This window comes from Triturus cristatus, chromosome 3_1 (assembly GCF_964204655.1).
Source record: "Triturus cristatus chromosome 3_1, aTriCri1.1, whole genome shotgun sequence".
NCBI classification, from domain to species: Eukaryota; Metazoa; Chordata; class Amphibia; order Caudata; family Salamandridae; genus Triturus; species Triturus cristatus.
In genome coordinates, this window is record NC_140583.1 from 21,152,006 (window position 1) to 21,169,066 (window position 17,061).

Consider the following 17,061-nt stretch of genomic DNA (forward strand, 5'->3'; position numbering starts at 1 on the left):
GTAGTGTCAGGTCGGAGGTTCCGTGCAGTGCTTCTGTTGGGTGCTGTGCTCAGTGCAGCGCTCCAGACCTCCCCGTCTCCAGTTTCCCTTTGAAGAAGTTTGGCTCCAGCAGTGAAGTCTGGGATCAGACCAAGTGCTGGGAGAGTAGGAGGTGGAGTAAACGGGGTGGAGACTGGGAGCGGACCAAGTTCTGCTGGTGTAGGGGGTGGCAGGGATTGAGGGTGGAGTCGGGGGCTAGGCGGCTGCTCCTCCCTGGATCAGGGTTCTGGAGTCACCCTCCTGCAGGAGTTGGCACCCCCCGCCCCCTTGCAGGGAGTGGTACAGTCCAGAGCTGCTGTGCCTGGAGCACTGGAGAGTCCGAGGCAGAAGGGGAGAGGCCTGAGAGTGTCGGGGCAGGAGGAGCGCACAAAGGCTGGGGAGAGAGTGCATGGACGAGGAGGGCACAGGCGCCGGGGGAGAGAGACTTCTGGGGGAGAGGGGAGAGTACAGGGAGGATACCTGCGTGGTGGTGGAGAGGAGGGGGCATGACGGAGGAGAGAAGAGGGGATCGGACTAATCGGAGAGGGAAGTGAAGGGCGAGAGTGCAGAGGCGCCTTGAACCCTCGCTCGCTGGGCCCCGGGACCTGCACCCTCCACCTTCAACTCCCCCGGACCCCACTCACCGTACTTCCGAGGACTCTCCGCACCCTCCATGGATCGCTGCATTTGACCTTTTTTGGAAACATGTGAACTCCGTGGGGAACCTCTCACTTCAGGCCCCCCGCTGGAGTCTGCTGACCTTTGACCTTGGCTTGGATTGACCCCTGTTTGGACGCTGTGACCTCTGTTGACTTCAGTTGGGATCTATCGGAATCTTCTGCCCTGTGTTTGGAAACTGCGACCTTTAACCCCAGATCTGCTGCTCTTCGAAGGGCCCGGACACCCCTTGCCATGGGGTCCCCAGGGCCCCCCCACTGGCTGTGCCTGGCCTCGCTGCTGTGGCTGACAGGTGAGGCTGGGATCTCTGCGCCTGGTGTGGGTCTGATTGAAGCCCTCCCCCCCCCCCCCCCCCCCCCCGTGGGGGTCTCATCCAGTTTCATCCTTAGACCTTCTCTAGTTTGTGTGCTCGTCTCCCCCCTTTACTTGTGGGTGGGGGGTTAATCTGATCTGTTATTGGTATATTTTTACCTCAGTCTTTGATTGGAGGAGGGGGGAGGGGGGTCTCAGTCTGCGATTTGGGGTTTTAGTTTAAACTTCGGTTCGCCTGAGGGGAGGGTTAGTGTCATTCTCCTATTGGGGTATTTGTGCCTCAGCCTTTGATTGGGGGGGGGCAGTCTGCGCTTTGGGGGTTTACCTTCCGCTCTGGTCCCCTAGCGGGGGTCAGTGTCTGCCTGGGGGTGATTTACTTTGTTGGTGAAAGTTACATCCTCAGCCTTTGGTGGTGGTGGAGGACTGGGGGGAGGGGGGGGGTTTAGCCTCAGACTGTGATGGATTCGCGCCACTCTATGAATATAGGTGTTAAAGTCGACCTTTTTTTGGGGGGGGGGGTCGATTTACTGTCACGGGGGGGGGGGGGGGCTCCCTTTTGCTTTTGGTACTTCTAGGATTAGCTCCCATCGGGGAGGGGCGTTCGTTATACACTAGGGTTCCCCCTATTTCCCGGCGGTGACTCACCTTTCCCTGCTCCCTTCAAGCTCGGCACGTCTCCCATGGGATACGGGGGTGGGAGGGGGAGGGGGCTCTTCTGGACTTCCGGGGCCCAGTTTGTGCCCCCCTCACCCCCTGTCCCCCCTCAGGTACCTGGAACTTGCTGTTTGGCTCCCACGCGCAGCTTTGGACTCCTCGAGGCTGCCCTAGAACCTGCCCCCCGGGGGCGCGGGCCCCGGGGGGTTCCTGTGTTTCTGGGGCAGGGGCACCCACTGGGTTCCTGCACCTTTTGAGGTTTCCACCTCCTGCTCTTCAGGGACGCGTGTGGTTCTTGCAGCGGGGGCGTCTCTCACTTCCTGTTGTATCTGAGGACACGGGGTTCCTGAACCTGTGCAGACCTCACTAGAGGCTCATGGAGGCCTCCTATGCCCTGCTCTAAAGACACACAAGGTCCCCTGTGTGCCCTGCTCTAGAAGCACACAGAGGGCTTCCATAGCATCTCTCTCTTCCTAGTCTGTGTGAGGCGGGGGGGGGGGGGGCCGAAGGTGTAGAGATCCCACTCCCTTCTCGAGAGGCACACAGGCGTCTCATGTGCCTGTGTCCTCCTCCAGAGGCCTCTGCACCCTGCTCTAGCGGCTCATAGGGGTCTCCCGTGCCTTGTGTGTCCTGCTCTAGAAGCACACAGAGGGCTTCCTAGTCTGTGTGAGGCACGGGGGGGATGGGGGGGGGGGGTCCTGAAGGTGTAGAGATCCCAGTCCCTTCTCTAGATGAACACGGGCGTCTCATGTGCCTGTGTGTCCTGCTCTAGATGTTTCTGTAAACTGCTCTAGAGGCACACAGGGGACTCCTTTTCCCTGTGTGTCCTACTCTAGAGACCTCTGTGCCCTGCTCTAGAAGTACACTGGAATCCCATAGCATCTCTCACTTCCTAGTCTGTGTGAGGCAGGGGGGGGGGGGGTCCCGAAGGTGTAGAGATCCCGCTCCCTTCTCTAGATGAACACGGGCGTCTCATGTGCCTGTGTGTCCTCCTCTAGAAGCCTCCTGTACCCTGCTCTAGCGGCTCATAGGGGTCTCCCGTGCCTTGTGTGTCCTGCTCTAGAAGCACACAGAGGGCTTCCTAGTCTGTGTGAGGCACGGGGGGGATGGGGAGGGGGGGGTCCTGAAGGTATAGAGATCCCACTCCCTTCTCTAGTGGCACACAGAGGGCTCCTGTGCGTTGTGTGTCCTGCTCTAGAAGCACACAGAGGGCGTGTGAGGCACGGGGGGGGGGGGGATGGGGAGGGGGGGGGGTCCTGAAGGTGTAGAGATCTCAGTCCCTTCTCTAGTGGCACACAGAGGGCTCCTGTGCGTTGTGTGTCCTGCTCTTGAAGCACACAGAGGGCTTCCATAGCATCTCTCTCTTCCAAGTCTGTGTGAGGCACAGAGAGGAGGTCCTGAAGGTGTAGAGATCCCGCTCCCTTCTCTAGATGAACACGGGCGTCTCATGTGCCTGTGTGTCCTGCTCTAGATGTTTCTGTAAACTGCTCTAGAGGCACACAGGGGACTCCTTTTCCCTGTGTGTCCTACTCTAGAGACCTCTGTGCCCTGCTCTAGAAGTACACTGGAATCCCATAGCATCTCTCACTTCCTAGTCTGTGTGAGGCAGGGGGGGGGGTCCCCGAAGGTGTAGAGATCCCACTCCCTTCTCGAGAGGCACACAGGCGTCTCATGTGCCTGTGTGTCCTCCTCTAGAAGCCTCCTGTACCCTGCTCTAGCGGCTCATAGGGGTCTCCCGTGCCTTGTGTGTCCTGCTCTTGAAGCACACAGAGGGCTTCCTAGTCTGTGTGGGGGATGGGGGGGGGGTCCTGAAGGTGTAGAGATCTCAGTCCCTTCTCTAGTGGCACACAGAGGGCTCCTGTGCGTTGTGTGTCCTGCTCTTGAAGCACACAGAGGGCTTCCATAGCATCTCTCTCTTCCAAGTCTGTGTGAGGCACAGAGAGGAGGTCCTGAAGGTGTAGAGATCCTGCTCCCTTCTCTAGATGAACACGGGCGTCTCATGTGCCTGTGTGTCCTGCTCTAGATGCCTCTGTACCCTGCTCGAGAGGCATACAGGGGACTCCTGTGCCTTGGGTGTCTTACTCTAGAAGCACACAGAGGGCTTCCACAGCAACTGTCTCTTCCTAATCTGTGTGAGGTCCACAGGTGGCCCTGGAGGTGTAGACATCCCACTCCCTTCTCTAGAGGCACACAGGGGGTCCTGTGCCCTGTGTGTCCTGCTCTAGAGGCCTCCTGTGCCCTGCCCTAGAAGCACACAGATGGCTCCAATAGCATCTCTCAATTCCATGTCTGTGTGAGGGACAGTGAGGGGGCTGAAGTTGTAGAGATCCCAGTCCCTTCTCGAGAGGCCCAATGGTATCTCCTGCTCCAGAGCTCATGCAGCTGTTGCAACTCTCATCTCCTGCTCCCGAGGCTCAGAGTTCATGCACCTCTCACAACGCTCAGATTCTGTTCCAGAGGCTCAGAGGCCATGCACCTGTCGCAAGTCTTAGGTCCTGTTCTAGAGGCACAGAGGCCATGCACCTGTCGCAACTCTCATGTCCTGCTCTAGAGGCACACCAGTATCCCCTGCACTAGTGGCACAGGGCTCATGCACCTGTCGCAAGTCTTAGGTCCTGCTCTAGAGGCACACCAGTATCCCCTGCACTAGAGGCACAGAGTTCATGCACCTGTCACAACTCTCAGGTCCTGTTCTAGAGGCACAGAGGCCATGCACCTGTCGCAAGTCTTAGGTCCTGCTCTAGAGGCACACCAGTATCCCCTGCACTAGAGGCACAGAGTTCATGCTCCTGTCACAACTCTCAGGTCCTGTTCTAGAGGCACAGAGTTCATGCACCTGTCACAACTCTCAGGTCCTGTTCTAGAGGCACAGAGTTCATGCACTTGTCACAACACTGTGATCCTGCTCTAGAGGCACAGAGTTCATGCACCTGTTGCAACTCCCAAGTTCTGTTCTAGAGGCACAGAGTTCATGCACCGGTCACAACTCTCAGGTCCTGTTCTAGAGGCACAGAGTTCATGCACCTGTCACAACTCTTAGGTCCTGCTCTAGAGGCACAGAGTTCATGCACCTGTTGCAACTCCCAAGTTCTGTTCTAGAGGCACAGAGTTCATGCACCTGTCACAACTCTCCGGTCCTGTTCTAGAGGCACAGAGTTAATGCTCCTGTCACAACTCTCAGGTCCTGTTCTAGAGGCACAGGGCTCATGCACCTGTCACAACTCTCAGGTCCTGTTCTAGAGGCACAGAGTTCATGCACCTGTCACAGCTCTCAGGTCCTGTTCTAGAGGCACAGAGTTCATGCACCTGTCACAACTCTCAGGTCCTGTTCTAGAGGCACAGATTTCATGCACATGTTGCAGCTCTCACACACTGCTCCAGAGGCACAGAGTTCATGCTTCTGTCGCAAATCTCAGGTCTTGCTCTAGAGGAGCACCAGTATGTCCTGCTCCAGAGTCACAGAGGTCATGCTCCTGTCGCAACCCTTGGTTCCTGCTCTAGAGGCACACCTCCGCCAGAGGCACAAAGTGCATGCACCTGTAGCAACTCTCATGTCCTGCTCTAGAAGCGCACCAGTATCCCCTGCACTAGAGGCACAGAGTTCATGCACCTGTCGCAACTCTCAGGTCCTGTTCTAGAGGCAAAGAGTGCATGCACCTGTTGCAACTCCCAAGTTCTGTTCTAGAGGCACAGAGTTCATGCACCGGTCACAACTCTCAGGTCCTGTTCTAGAGGCAGAGTTCATGCTCTTGTCACAACTCTCATGTCCTGTTCTAGAGGCACAGAGTTCATGCACCTGTCGCAACTCTCAGGTCCTGTTCTAGAGGCAAAGAGTGCATGCACCTGTTGCAAATCCCAAGTTCTGTTCTAGAGGCACAGAGTTCATGCACCGGTCACAACTCTCAGGTCCTGTTCTAGAGGCACAGAGTTCATGCACCTGTCACAACTATCAGGTCCTGTTCTAGAGGCACAGAGTTCATGCACCTGCCACAACCCTCAGGTCCTGTTCTAGAGGCACAGATTTCATGCTCCTGTCACAACTCTCAGTTCCTGTTCTAGAGGCACAGAGTTCATGCTCCTGTCACAACTCTCAGGTCCTGTTCTAGAGGCATAGAGTTCATGCACCTGTCACAACTCTCAGGTCCTATTCTAGAGGCACAGAGTGCATGCACCTGTCACAACTCTCAGGTCCTGTTCTAGAGGCACAGAGTTCATGCACCTGTCACAACTCTCAGGTCCTGTTCTAGAGGCACAGAGTTCATGCACTTGTCACAACACTGTGATCCTGCTCTAGAGGCACAGAGTTCATGCACCTGTTGCAACTCCCAAGTTCTGTTCTAGAGGCACAGAGTTCATGCACCGGTCACAACTCTCAGGTCCTGTTCTAGAGGCACAGAGTTCATGCACCTGTCACAACTCTTAGGTCCTGTTCTAGAGGCACAAAGTTCATGCACCTGTCACAACTCTCAGGTCCTATTCTAGAGGCACAGAGTTCATGCTCCTGTCACAACTCTCAGGTCCTGCTCTAGAGGCACAGAGTTCATGCACCTGTTGCAACTCCCAAGTTCTGTTCTAGAGGCACAGAGTTCATGCACCTGTCACAACTCTCCGGTCCTGTTCTAGAGGCACAGAGTTAATGCTCCTGTCACAACTCTCAGGTCCTGTTCTAGAGGCACAGGGCTCATGCACCTGTCACAACTCTCAGGTCCTGTTCTAGAGGCACAGAGTTCATGCACCTGTCACAGCTCTCAGGTCCTGTTCTAGAGGCACAGAGTTCATGCACCTGTCACAACTCTCAGGTCCTGTTCTAGAGGCACAGATGTCATGCACATGTTGCAGCTCTCACACACTGCTCCAGAGGCACAGAGTTCATGCTTCTGTCGCAAATCTCAGGTCTTGCTCTAGAGGAGCACCAGTATGTCCTGCTCCAGAGTCACAGAGGTCATGCTCCTGTCGCAACCCTTGGTTCCTGCTCTAGAGGCACACCTCCGCCAGAGGCACAAAGTGCATGCACCTGTAGCAACTCTCATGTCCTGCTCTAGAAGCGCACCAGTATCCCCTGCACTAGAGGCACAGAGTTCATGCACCTGTCGCAACTCTCAGGTCCTGTTCTAGAGGCAAAGAGTGCATGCACCTGTTGCAACTCCCAAGTTCTGTTCTAGAGGCACAGAGTTCATGCACCGGTCACAACTCTCAGGTCCTGTTCTAGAGGCAGAGTTCATGCTCTTGTCACAACTCTCATGTCCTGTTCTAGAGGCACAGAGTTCATGCACCTGTCGCAACTCTCAGGTCCTGATCTAGAGGCAAAGAGTGCATGCACCTGTTGCAAATCCCAAGTTCTGTTCTAGAGGCACAGAGTTCATGCACCGGTCACAACTCTCAGGTCCTGTTCTAGAGGCACAGAGTTCATGCACCTGTCACAACTATCAGGTCCTGTTCTAGAGGCACAGATTTCATGCTCCTGTCACAACTCTCAGTTCCTGTTCTAGAGGCACAGAGTTCATGCTCCTGTCACAACTCTCAGTTCCTGTTCTAGAGGCACAGATTTCATGCTCCTGTCACAACTCTCAGTTCCTGTTCTAGAGGCACAGAGTTCATGCTCCTGTCACAACTCTCAGGTCCTGTTCTAGAGGCATAGAGTTCATGCACCTGTCACAACTCCCAGGTCCTGTTCTAGAGGCAAAGAGTGCATGCACCTGTTGCTACTCCCAAGTTCTGTTCTAGCGGCACGGAGTTCATGTTCCTGTCACAACTCTCATGTCCTGTTCTAGAGGCAGAGAGTTCATGCACCTGTCGCAACTCTCAGGTCCTGTTCTAGAGGCAAAGAGTGCATGCATCTGTTGCAAATCCCAAGTTCTGTTCTAGAGGCACAGAGTTCATGCACCGGTCACAACTCTCAGGTCCTGTTCTAGAGGCACAGAGTTCATGCACCTGTCACAACTCTCATTTCCTGTTCTAGAGGAACAGAGTGCATGCACCTGTCACAACTCCCAGGTTCTGTTCTAGAGGCACAGAGTTCATGCACCTGTCATAACTCTCAGGTCCTGTTCTAGAGGCACAGAGTTCATGCTACTGTCTCAACTCTCAGGTCCTGTTCTAGAGGCATAGAGTTCATGCACCTGTCACAACTCTCAGGTCCTGTGCTAGAGGCAGAGAGTTCATGCTCCTGTCACAACTTTCAGGTCCTGTGCTAGAGGCACAGAGTTCATGCACTTGTCGCAACTCTGCGATCCTGCTCTACAGGCACAGAGTTCATGCACCTGTCGCAACTCTCAGGTCCTGTTCTAGAAGCACAGAGTGCATGCACCTGTCACAACTCCCAGGTTCTGTTCTAGAGGCACAGAGTTCATGCACCTGTCACAACTCTCCGGTCCTGTTCTAGAGGCACAGAGTTGATGCTCCTGTCACAACTCTCAGGTCCTGTTCTAGAGGCACAGAGTTCATGCTCCTGTCACAAGTCTCAGATCCTGTTCTAGAGGCATAGGGCTCATGCACCTGTCACAACTCTCAGGTCCTGTTCTAGAGGCACAGAGTTCATGCTCCTGTCGCAACCCTCGGGTCCTGCTCTAGAGGCACAGACTTCATGCTTCTGTTGCAACCCTCGGGTCCTGCTCTAGAGGCACAGAGTTCATGCACCTGTCACAATCCTCGGGTCCTGCTCTAGAGGGACAGAGTTCATGCACATGTCGCAGCTCTCAGGTCCTGTTCTACAGGCACAGAGTTCATGCACATGTTGCAGCTCTCGGTTCCTGCTCTAGAGGCACACAAGGGTTCCTGCAGCTGTGCCAGCTCTCACACCTCTGCTCTAGCAGCACACATCGTTCCTGCAGCTGTACAGCTCTCTCCCCTCTGCTCTAGAGACACACAGGGTTCCTGCAACTGTACAGCTCTCACCCCTCTGCTCTAGAGGCACACAGGGTTCCTGCAGCTGCACAGCTCTCACCCCTCTGCTCTAGCGGCACACAGGGTTCCTGCAGCTGCGCAGCTCTCACCCCTCTGCTCTAGAGCCATACAGGGTTCGTGCAACTGTACAGCTCTCACCCCTCTGCTCTAGAGGCACACAGGGTTCCTGCAGCTGCGCAGCTCTCACCCCTCTGCTCTTGTGGCACACAGGGTTCCTGCAGCTGTACAGCTCCCATCCCTCTGCTCTAGAGGCACACATGGTTCCTGCAGCTGTACTGCTCTTGCCCCTCTGCTCTAGAGGCACTCAGGGTTTCTACCCCTGTACAGCTCTCACCCCACTGCTCTAGAGGCACTCAGGGTTTCTACCCCTGTACAGCTCTCACCCCACTGCTCTAGAGGCACTCAGGGTTCCTGCAGCTGTACAGCTCTCACCCCTCTGCTCTAGAGGCACACAGAGTTTCTGACCTTGTACAGCTCTCACCCCACTGCTCTAGAGGCACACATTGTTCCTGCAGCTGTACAGCTCTCTCCCCTCTGCTCTAGAGGCACACAGGGTTCCTGCAGCTGTCCTAGCTCTCACCCCTCTGCTCTAGAGGCACACATTGTTCCTGCAGCTGTACAGCTCTCTCCCCTCTGCTCTAGAGGCACACAGGGTTCCTGCAGCTGTCCTAGCTCTCTCCCCTCTGCTCTAGAGACACACAGGGTTCCTGCAGCTGTCCTAGCTCTCTCCCCTCTGCTCTAGAGGCACGCAGGGTTCCTGCAGCTGTACAGCACTAACCCCTCTGCTCTAGAGGCACTCAGGGTTCCTGCAGCTGTCCTAGCTCTCTCCCCTCTGCTCTAGAGGCACACAGGGTTCCTGCAGCTGTTCTAGCTCTCTCCCCTCTGCTCTAGAGGCACACAGGGTTCCTGCAGCTGTCCTAGCTCTCTCCCCTCTGCTCTAGAGGCACACAGGGTTCCTGCAGCTGTCCTAGCTCTCACCCCTCTGCTCTAGAGGCACACAGGGTTCCTGCAGCTGCACAGCTCTCACCCCTCTGCTCTAGAGGCACACAGGGTTTGTACAGCTGTCCTAGCTCCTACCCCTTTGCTCTAGAGGCACACAGGGTTCCTGCAGCTGCACAGCTCTCACCCCTGTTTTCTAGAGCACACAGGATTCCTGCAGCTGTCCTAGCTCTCACCCCTGTACTCTAGAGGCACACAGGGTTCCTGCAGCTGCACAGATCTCAACCCTTTACTCTAGAGGCACACAGGGTTCTTGCAGCTGCCCTAGCTCCTACCCCTTTGCTCTAGAGGCACACAGGGTTCCTGCAGCTGTCCGAGCACTTACCCTTCTCCTCTAGAGGCACACAGGATTCCTGCAGCTGCACAGCTCTCACCCCTGTGCTCTAGAGGCACACAGGATTCCTGCAGCTGTCTTAGCTCTTACCCCTGTACTCTAGAGGCACACAGGGTTCCTGCAGCTGCACAGATCTCACCCCTTTACTCTAGAGGCACACAGGGTTCTTGCAGCTGCCCTAGCTCCTACCCCTTTGCTCTAGAGGCACACAGGGTTCCTGCAGCTGTCCAAGCACTTACCCTTCTCCTCTAGAGGCACACAGGATTCCTGCAGCTGCACAGCTCTCACCCCTGTGCTCTAGAGGCACACAGGATTCCTGCAGCTGTCTTAGCTCTCACCCCTGTACTCTAGAGGCACACAGGGTTCCTGCAGATGCACAGATCTCACCCCTTTGCTCTAGAGGCACACAGGGTTCTTGCAGCTGCCCTAGCTCCTACCCCTTTGCTCTAGAGGCACACAGGGTTCCTATAGCTGTCCTAGCGCTCACCCCTATGCTCTAGAGGCACACAGAGTTCCTGCAGCTGTACAGCACTAACCCCTCTGCTCTAGAGGCACACAGTGCTCCTGCAGCTCTATAGGGCCGGAGGTTCCTGCTGATTCGACATAGGGCTCCCTTTAGCTGACCTAGCTCTTGCTTCCTGCTCTGTAGGAGGTACATGATGGTGGTTGAGGGGGTTCACGCCGCAGTGCTAACTCATGGGGGTTCCTGCCTTGGTGCCAGCCCTCGGCACAGGGGTTCATGCTCTTGTGCCAGGCCCCGGCACGGGAGTCCATGCAGCAGTGCCAGCCTCTGCACGGGGGTCCATGCATTTGTGCCAGCCCTCGGGATGGGGGTCCATACATCGGTGCCAGCCCTCTGCAAGGGGGTTCATGCAGCGGTACCAGCCCTCGGCACGGGGTTTCACGCAGCGGTGCCAACGCTCGGCACGAGGGTTCAGACAGTGGGGCCAGGCCTTGGCACGGGGGTTGGTGCTCCAGTGCCAGTCCTTAGCATGGGGTTCATGCAGCAGTGCCAGCCTTCGTCACCGATGTTGGTGCTCCAGTGCCAGCGTTCGGAACGAGGGTTCACGCAGCGATTCCAGCCCACGGCACGGGGGTCCATGCAGCGGTGCCATCCCTCATCACCGGTTCAGTGCCAGCCCTCGGCACAGGGGTTCATGCTCCAGTGCCAGCCCTCAGCACACAGGTTCATTCTCCAGTGCCAGCCCTTGGCCCAGGGGTTCATTCTCCAGTGCTAGCCCTCGGCACAGGGGTTCATGCAGTGGTGCCAGCCCTCGGCACGGAGGTCCATGCAGCGGTGCCAGCCCTCGGCATGGGGGTTCGTGCTCCAGTGCCCGCCCTCGCCACAAGGGTTCATGTAGGAGTGTCAGCTCCCGGCATGGGGTTCATGCAGCGGTGCCAGCACTCGGCACAGGGGTACATGCAGCAGTGCCATCCCGCGGTACATGGGTTCATACAGCGGTGCCAACCCTCAGCACAGGGGTTCATGCAGCGATGCCAGCCCTCGGCACAGGTGTGTGTGCTTCAGTGCCAACCCTTGGCACAGGGGTTCATGCTCCAGTGCCAGCCCTCTGTATGGGGTTCATGCAGCGGTGCCAGCACTCATCACGGGGGTACATGCAGCAGTGCCATCCCTCGGCACTGGGGTTCATGCAGCGGTGCCAGCCTCGGCACAGGGGTCCATGCATCTGTGCCAGTCCTCGGGACGGGGGTCCAAGCAGCAGTGCCAGCCCTCGGCACGGGGGTCCATACATCGGTGCCACCCTCTGCAAGGGGGTTCATGCAGCGGTGCCAACCCATGGCACGGGGGTTCACGCAGATGTGCCAACCCTCAGCACGAGGGTTCAGGCAGCGGGGCCAGCCCTTGGCACAGGAGTATATGCAGCGGTGCCAACCCTCGGCAGGAGGGTTCATGCAGTGGTGCTAGCCCACAGCACGGGGTTTGTGCTTCAGTGCCAGCCCTGGCGCATGGGTGTTCATGCTCCAGTGCCAGCCCTCTGCACGGGGTTCATGCAGCAGTGCCAGCCCTCGGCCCGGGTGTACATGCAGCAGTGCCATCCCTCGGCACTGGGGTTCTTGCAGCAGTGCCAACCCTCAGCACGGGGGTTCATGCAGCGATGCCAGCCCTTGGCACAGGTGTGTGTGCTTCAGTGCCAGCCCTGGCACATGGGTGTTCGTGCTTCAGTGCCGGCCCTCGGCACAGGGGTTCATGCTCCAGTGCCAGCCCTCGGCACGTGGTTCATGCAGCGGTGCCAGCCCTTGGCACGGGGCTCATGCAGCAGTGCCAGCCCTTGGCATGGGGGTTCATGCAGCGGTGCCAGCCCTCGGCACGGTTGTTCATGCAGCAGGGCCAGCCCTCGGCACAGGGGTTCATGTAGCAGTGACAGCCCTCGGCACAGGGGTTCATGCTCCGGTGCCAGGCCCTGGCACGGGGGTCCATGCAGCGGTGCCAGCCTCGGCACGGAGGTCCATGCATCTGTGCCAGCCCTCGGGACGGGGGTCCATGCAGCGGTGCCAGCTTTCTGCACGGGGGTCCATGCAGCGGTGCCAGCCCTCATCATGGGTGTTCGTGCTTCAGTGCCAGCCCTCGGCGCAGGGGTTCATGCTCCAGTGCCAGCCCTCAGCACACAGGTTCATTCTCCGGTGCCAGCCCTTGGCACAGATTCATTCTCCAGTGCTAGCCCTCGGCTCAGGTGTTCATGCAGGTGTGCCAGCCCTCGGCACGGGGTTCCATGCAGCGGTGCCAGCCCTCGGCATGGAGGTTCGTGCTCCAGTGCCAGCCCTCGCCACAGGGTTCATGTAGCAGTGTCAGCCCCCGGCACGAGGTTCATGCAGCGGTGCCAGCCCTTGTCACAGGGGTTCATTCTCCAGTGCTAGCCCTCTGCACAGGGGTTCATGCAGTGCTGCCAGCCCTCAGCATGGGGGTCCATGCAGCGGTGCCAGCCCTAGGCAAGGGGGTTCATGCAGCCATGCCAGCCCTCTGCACTGGGGTTCATGCAGCCGTGCCAGCCCTCGGCACAGGGGTCCATGCAGCGGTGCTAGCCCTCGGCACAGGGGTTCGACAGGGATTCATGCAGTGGTGCCAACCCTCGGCACGGGGGTTCATGCAGCGGAGCCAGCCCTCGGCATAGGGGTTCATGCAGCGGTGCCAACCCTCGGCACGGGGGTTCATGCAGCAGTGGCAGCCCTTGGCACAGGGGTTCATGTAGGAGTGCCAGACCTCGGCACGGGGATTCATGCAGCAGGGCAAACCCTTGGTATGAGGGTTCATGCAGCGGTGCCAGCCCTCTGCACGGGGGTTCATGCAGCGGTGCAAGCCCTCGGCATGGGGTTCGTGCTTCGGTGCAGCCCTCGGCATGAGGGTTCATGCAGCAGTGCCAGCCGTCGGCATGGGGGTTTGTGCTACAGTGCCAGCCCTCGGCACAGGGGTTCATGTAGCAGTGCCAGACCTCGCACGGGGATTCATGCAGCGGTGCCAACCCTCGGTATGAGGGTTCATGCAGCAGTGCCAGCCCTCAGCATGGGGGTTCATGCAGCGGTGCTAGCCCTCAGCACAGAGGTTCGTGCTTCAGTGCCAGCCCTTGCATGGGGGTTCGTGCAGTGGTGCCAACCCTCGGCATGGGGGTTCATGAGCGGTACTAGCCCTAGCATGTGGGTCCGTGCCAGCCCTCGGCATAGGAGTTCAACTACCAGTGCCAGCCCTCGGCACAGGGGTTCATGCAACGGTGCCATCCCTCCACATGGGGGCTCAAGCAGCAGTGCCATCCCTCAGCACGGGGGTCCATGCATCTGTGCCAGCCCTCGGGACGGGGGACCATGCAGCGGTGCCAGCCTTCGGCACGGGGGTCCATGCAGCGGTGCCAGCCCTCATCACGGGTGTTCGTGCTTCAGTGCCAGCCCTCGGCACAGGGGTTCATGCTCCAGTGCCAGCCCTCAGCACACGGGTTCTTTCTCCAGTGCCAGCCCTTGGCACAGGGATTCATTCTCCAGTGCTAGCCCTCGGCTCAGGCGTTCATGCAGGTGTGCCGGCACAGGGGTCCATGCAGCGGTGCCAGCCCTCGGCATGGAGGTTCGTGCTCCAGTGCCAGCCCTCACCACAGGGTTCATGTAGCAGTGTCAGCTCCTGGCAAGGGGTTCATGCAGCGGTGCCAGCTCTTGTCACAGGGCTTCATACTCCAGTGCTAGCCCTCAGCACAGGGGTTCATGCAGTGGTGCCAGCCCTCAGCATGTGGGTCCATGCAGCGGTGCCAGCCCTACGCATGAGGGTTCATGCAGCGGTGCCAGCCCTCGGCACGGGGGTTCATGCTCCAGCACCAGCCCTCGCCACAGGGGTTCATGTAGCAGTGTCAGCTACCAGCATGGGGGTTCATGCCGCGGTGCCAGCCCTCTGCAAGGGGGTTCATGCAGCCATGCCAGCCCTCTGCACTGGGGTTCATGCAGCCGTGCCAGCCCTCGGCACAGTGGTTCATGCAGTGGTGCCAACCCTCGGCCTGAGGGTTCATGCAGCGGTGCCAGCCCTCGGCACGGGGGTTCATGCAGCGGTGCCAGCCCTCGGCATAGGGGTTCATGCACATGCAGCAGTGCCAGCCCCCGGCACAGGGGTTCATGGAGCAGTGCCAGACCTCGGCAAGGGGATTCATGCAGCAGGGCAAACCCTTGGTATGAGGGTTCATGCAGCGGTGCCAGCCCTCTGTACGGGGGTTCATGCAGCGGTGCTAGCCCTCGGCACGGGGGTTCGTGCTTCGGTGCAGCCCTCGGCATGAGGGTTCATGCAGCGGTGCCAGCCGTCGGCACGGGGGTTCGTGCTACAGTGCCAGCACTCGGCACAGGGGTTCATGTAGCAGTGCCAGACCTCGCACGGGGATTAATGCAGAGGTGCCAACCCTCGGTATGAGGGTTCATGCAGCAGTGCCAGCCCTCAGCACGGGGGTTCATGCAGCGGTGCTAGCCCTCAGCACGGGGGTTTGTGCTTCAGTGCCAGCCCTTGGCATGGGGGTTCGTGCAGTGGTGCCAACCCTCGGCACGGGGGTTCATGAGCGGTGCTAGCCCTAGCATGGGGTCCATGCCAGCCCTCGGCATAGGAGTTCAACTAGCAGAGCCAGCCCTCGGCACAGGGGTTCATGCAGCGGTGCCATCCCTCCGCACGGGGGTTCAAGCAGCAGTGCCAACCCTCGGCACGGGGGTTCACGCAGCTGTGCCAGCCCTCACACCATGGACTGTATGAGGCACATGGTCACTCATACATCACACACCGAGGCGGATATACCTTACCTGGCTGTGTATTAAAAGTGCCAGGCGGGGGCTAATTCCTTATGAAATACCACGTGACTCCCTTCAGTGAGTGATGTCTTGCCACTCGAGAGAGTGTGCCACATTCTCACAGTGACTGATGACGCTGCCGAAGGGCGCTATCGTGTCTGTGGGGATACCATGTTACATTCCCTCAGTGAATTATGTATTTTAAGAGATACCGTGATACATTCTTTCAGGAAGTGATCGTGCATCATAAGAGTTACATTCTCTCAGTGAGTGTTGTTATATCTTAAGAGCCTCAGTGATACATTTCCTCAGTGAGTGATCTTGTATTTGAAGAGATACGGTGATACATTTCCTCAGTGAGTGAGCTTGTATTTGAAGAGATACGGTGATACATTCCCATAGTGAGTGATCTTGTATTTTAAGAGACTCAGTGATACATTTTCTCAGTGAGTGAGCTTGTATCTGAAGTGATGTTTGTATTTTAAGATACAACGATGTATTCCCTCGGAGAGGGATGTTCCTAGAGCAGCCATCTCACAGCCCCTCAGTGATGTGGATGTGGGGTGAAATAAGTGTCTTATCTGTACAAACTAGCGGCGCCTAGAAGCGTTTCGGCTTGACATGAGCACTACTCTACAGCGTGTATTCATCGGTAAATATTACGTTGTTTTTCTCGTGGGGCTGTGTAGGTGACTGTAGGGGGGGGGGGGTATACCCAGACACGCTGTCCCTGGGATCAGCTCTCACACAAGACGGCGCGCACAGTGTGCTGTTTTTAGGCCCCCAAGAAGCGCCTTGGCGTCCCCTTGATCTCCTCTGGCGCCTCATGGTAGACTCGACGTCATTAACTCGCTGTTGTCGAATTCTTGCTCTAGCGCCTTCGAACTTCGTACATTTTACTTAGGCGCTTTGAATTCGCAAGACCTATTCGGTGACTAATGCTGGCCGGGGTCGCATTTTTAATGTGAGTTCCTTTTTTTTTTATGTGAGTTTCTTTTTTTAAATGTGAGTTTCTTTTTTTTTGTGTGAGTTTCTTTTGTTATTCTGGCACACACCGGCATTGTCTATTTTATTAAATTGTATTTATCTATTTGATGTTTTGTGATTTTAGGTTTGTGTTATTGGAATAAAGTATTTTGAGTTCCTGTTAGGACTTTCCTGGTTTGCATGGGCGCTGGCGTGATAGGCACAGCTCTGCTCCTCGAATACTGGAGCCGACACTACTTTACACAGCTCTGCACTTCCTGTCCAGGGTCTGGGTGTGATATATCCTGGGGCCCGGGTGTACTTCACACAGCCCTGGGCTCCGGTGCTGGTGGCTAGCTGCCGTACACACAGCCTTACTCCCCATACCCTGGGGCCCGGGTGTACTTTACGCAGAGCCCTGGGCCCAGATGCTGGTGCCTAGCTGCCGTACACACAGCCTTGCTCTTCATACGCAGCCCTGGGCCCAGATGCTGGTGCCTAGCTGCCGTACACACAGCCTTGCTCTTCATACGCAGCCCTGGGCCCAGATGCTGGTGCGTAGCTGCAGTACACACAGCCTTGCTCCCCACGCAGCCCACTACACACAGCCTTGCTTTTCATACGTAGCCCTGTGCTCCGGTGCTGGTGCCTAGCTGCCGTACACACAGCCTTACTCCCCATACCCTGGGACCTGGGTGTACTATACGCAGCCCTGGGCCCTGATGCTGGTGCCTAGCTGCAGTACACACAGTCTTGCTCCTCATACGCAGCCCACTACACACAGCCTTGCTCTTCATACGCAGCCCTGGGCCCAGTTGCTGGTGCCTAGCTGCCGTACACACAGCCTTGCTCTTCATACGCAGCCCTGGGCCCAGATGCTGGTGCGTAGCTGCAGTACACACAGCCTTGCTCCCCATACGCAGCCCACTACACACAGC

General features: G+C 57.5%; 1 protein-coding gene across 7 annotated transcripts in view; it reads left to right on the forward strand.

Moving 5' to 3' along the window:
* Positions 1-330: 330 nt before the first annotated feature.
* The window catches only part of LRP4 (LDL receptor related protein 4), a 507,202-nt gene continuing 490,471 nt past the window's right edge, over positions 331-17,061 (forward strand). For all 7 annotated transcript variants that reach the window (XM_085646645.1, XM_085646639.1, XM_085646647.1 and 4 more), the window contains exon 1: positions 331-988. In XM_085646645.1, the coding sequence (XP_085502771.1) occupies positions 931-988 (58 nt within the window). In that variant the 5' untranslated portion in view covers positions 331-930. The remainder of the gene's footprint in view (positions 989-17,061) is intronic.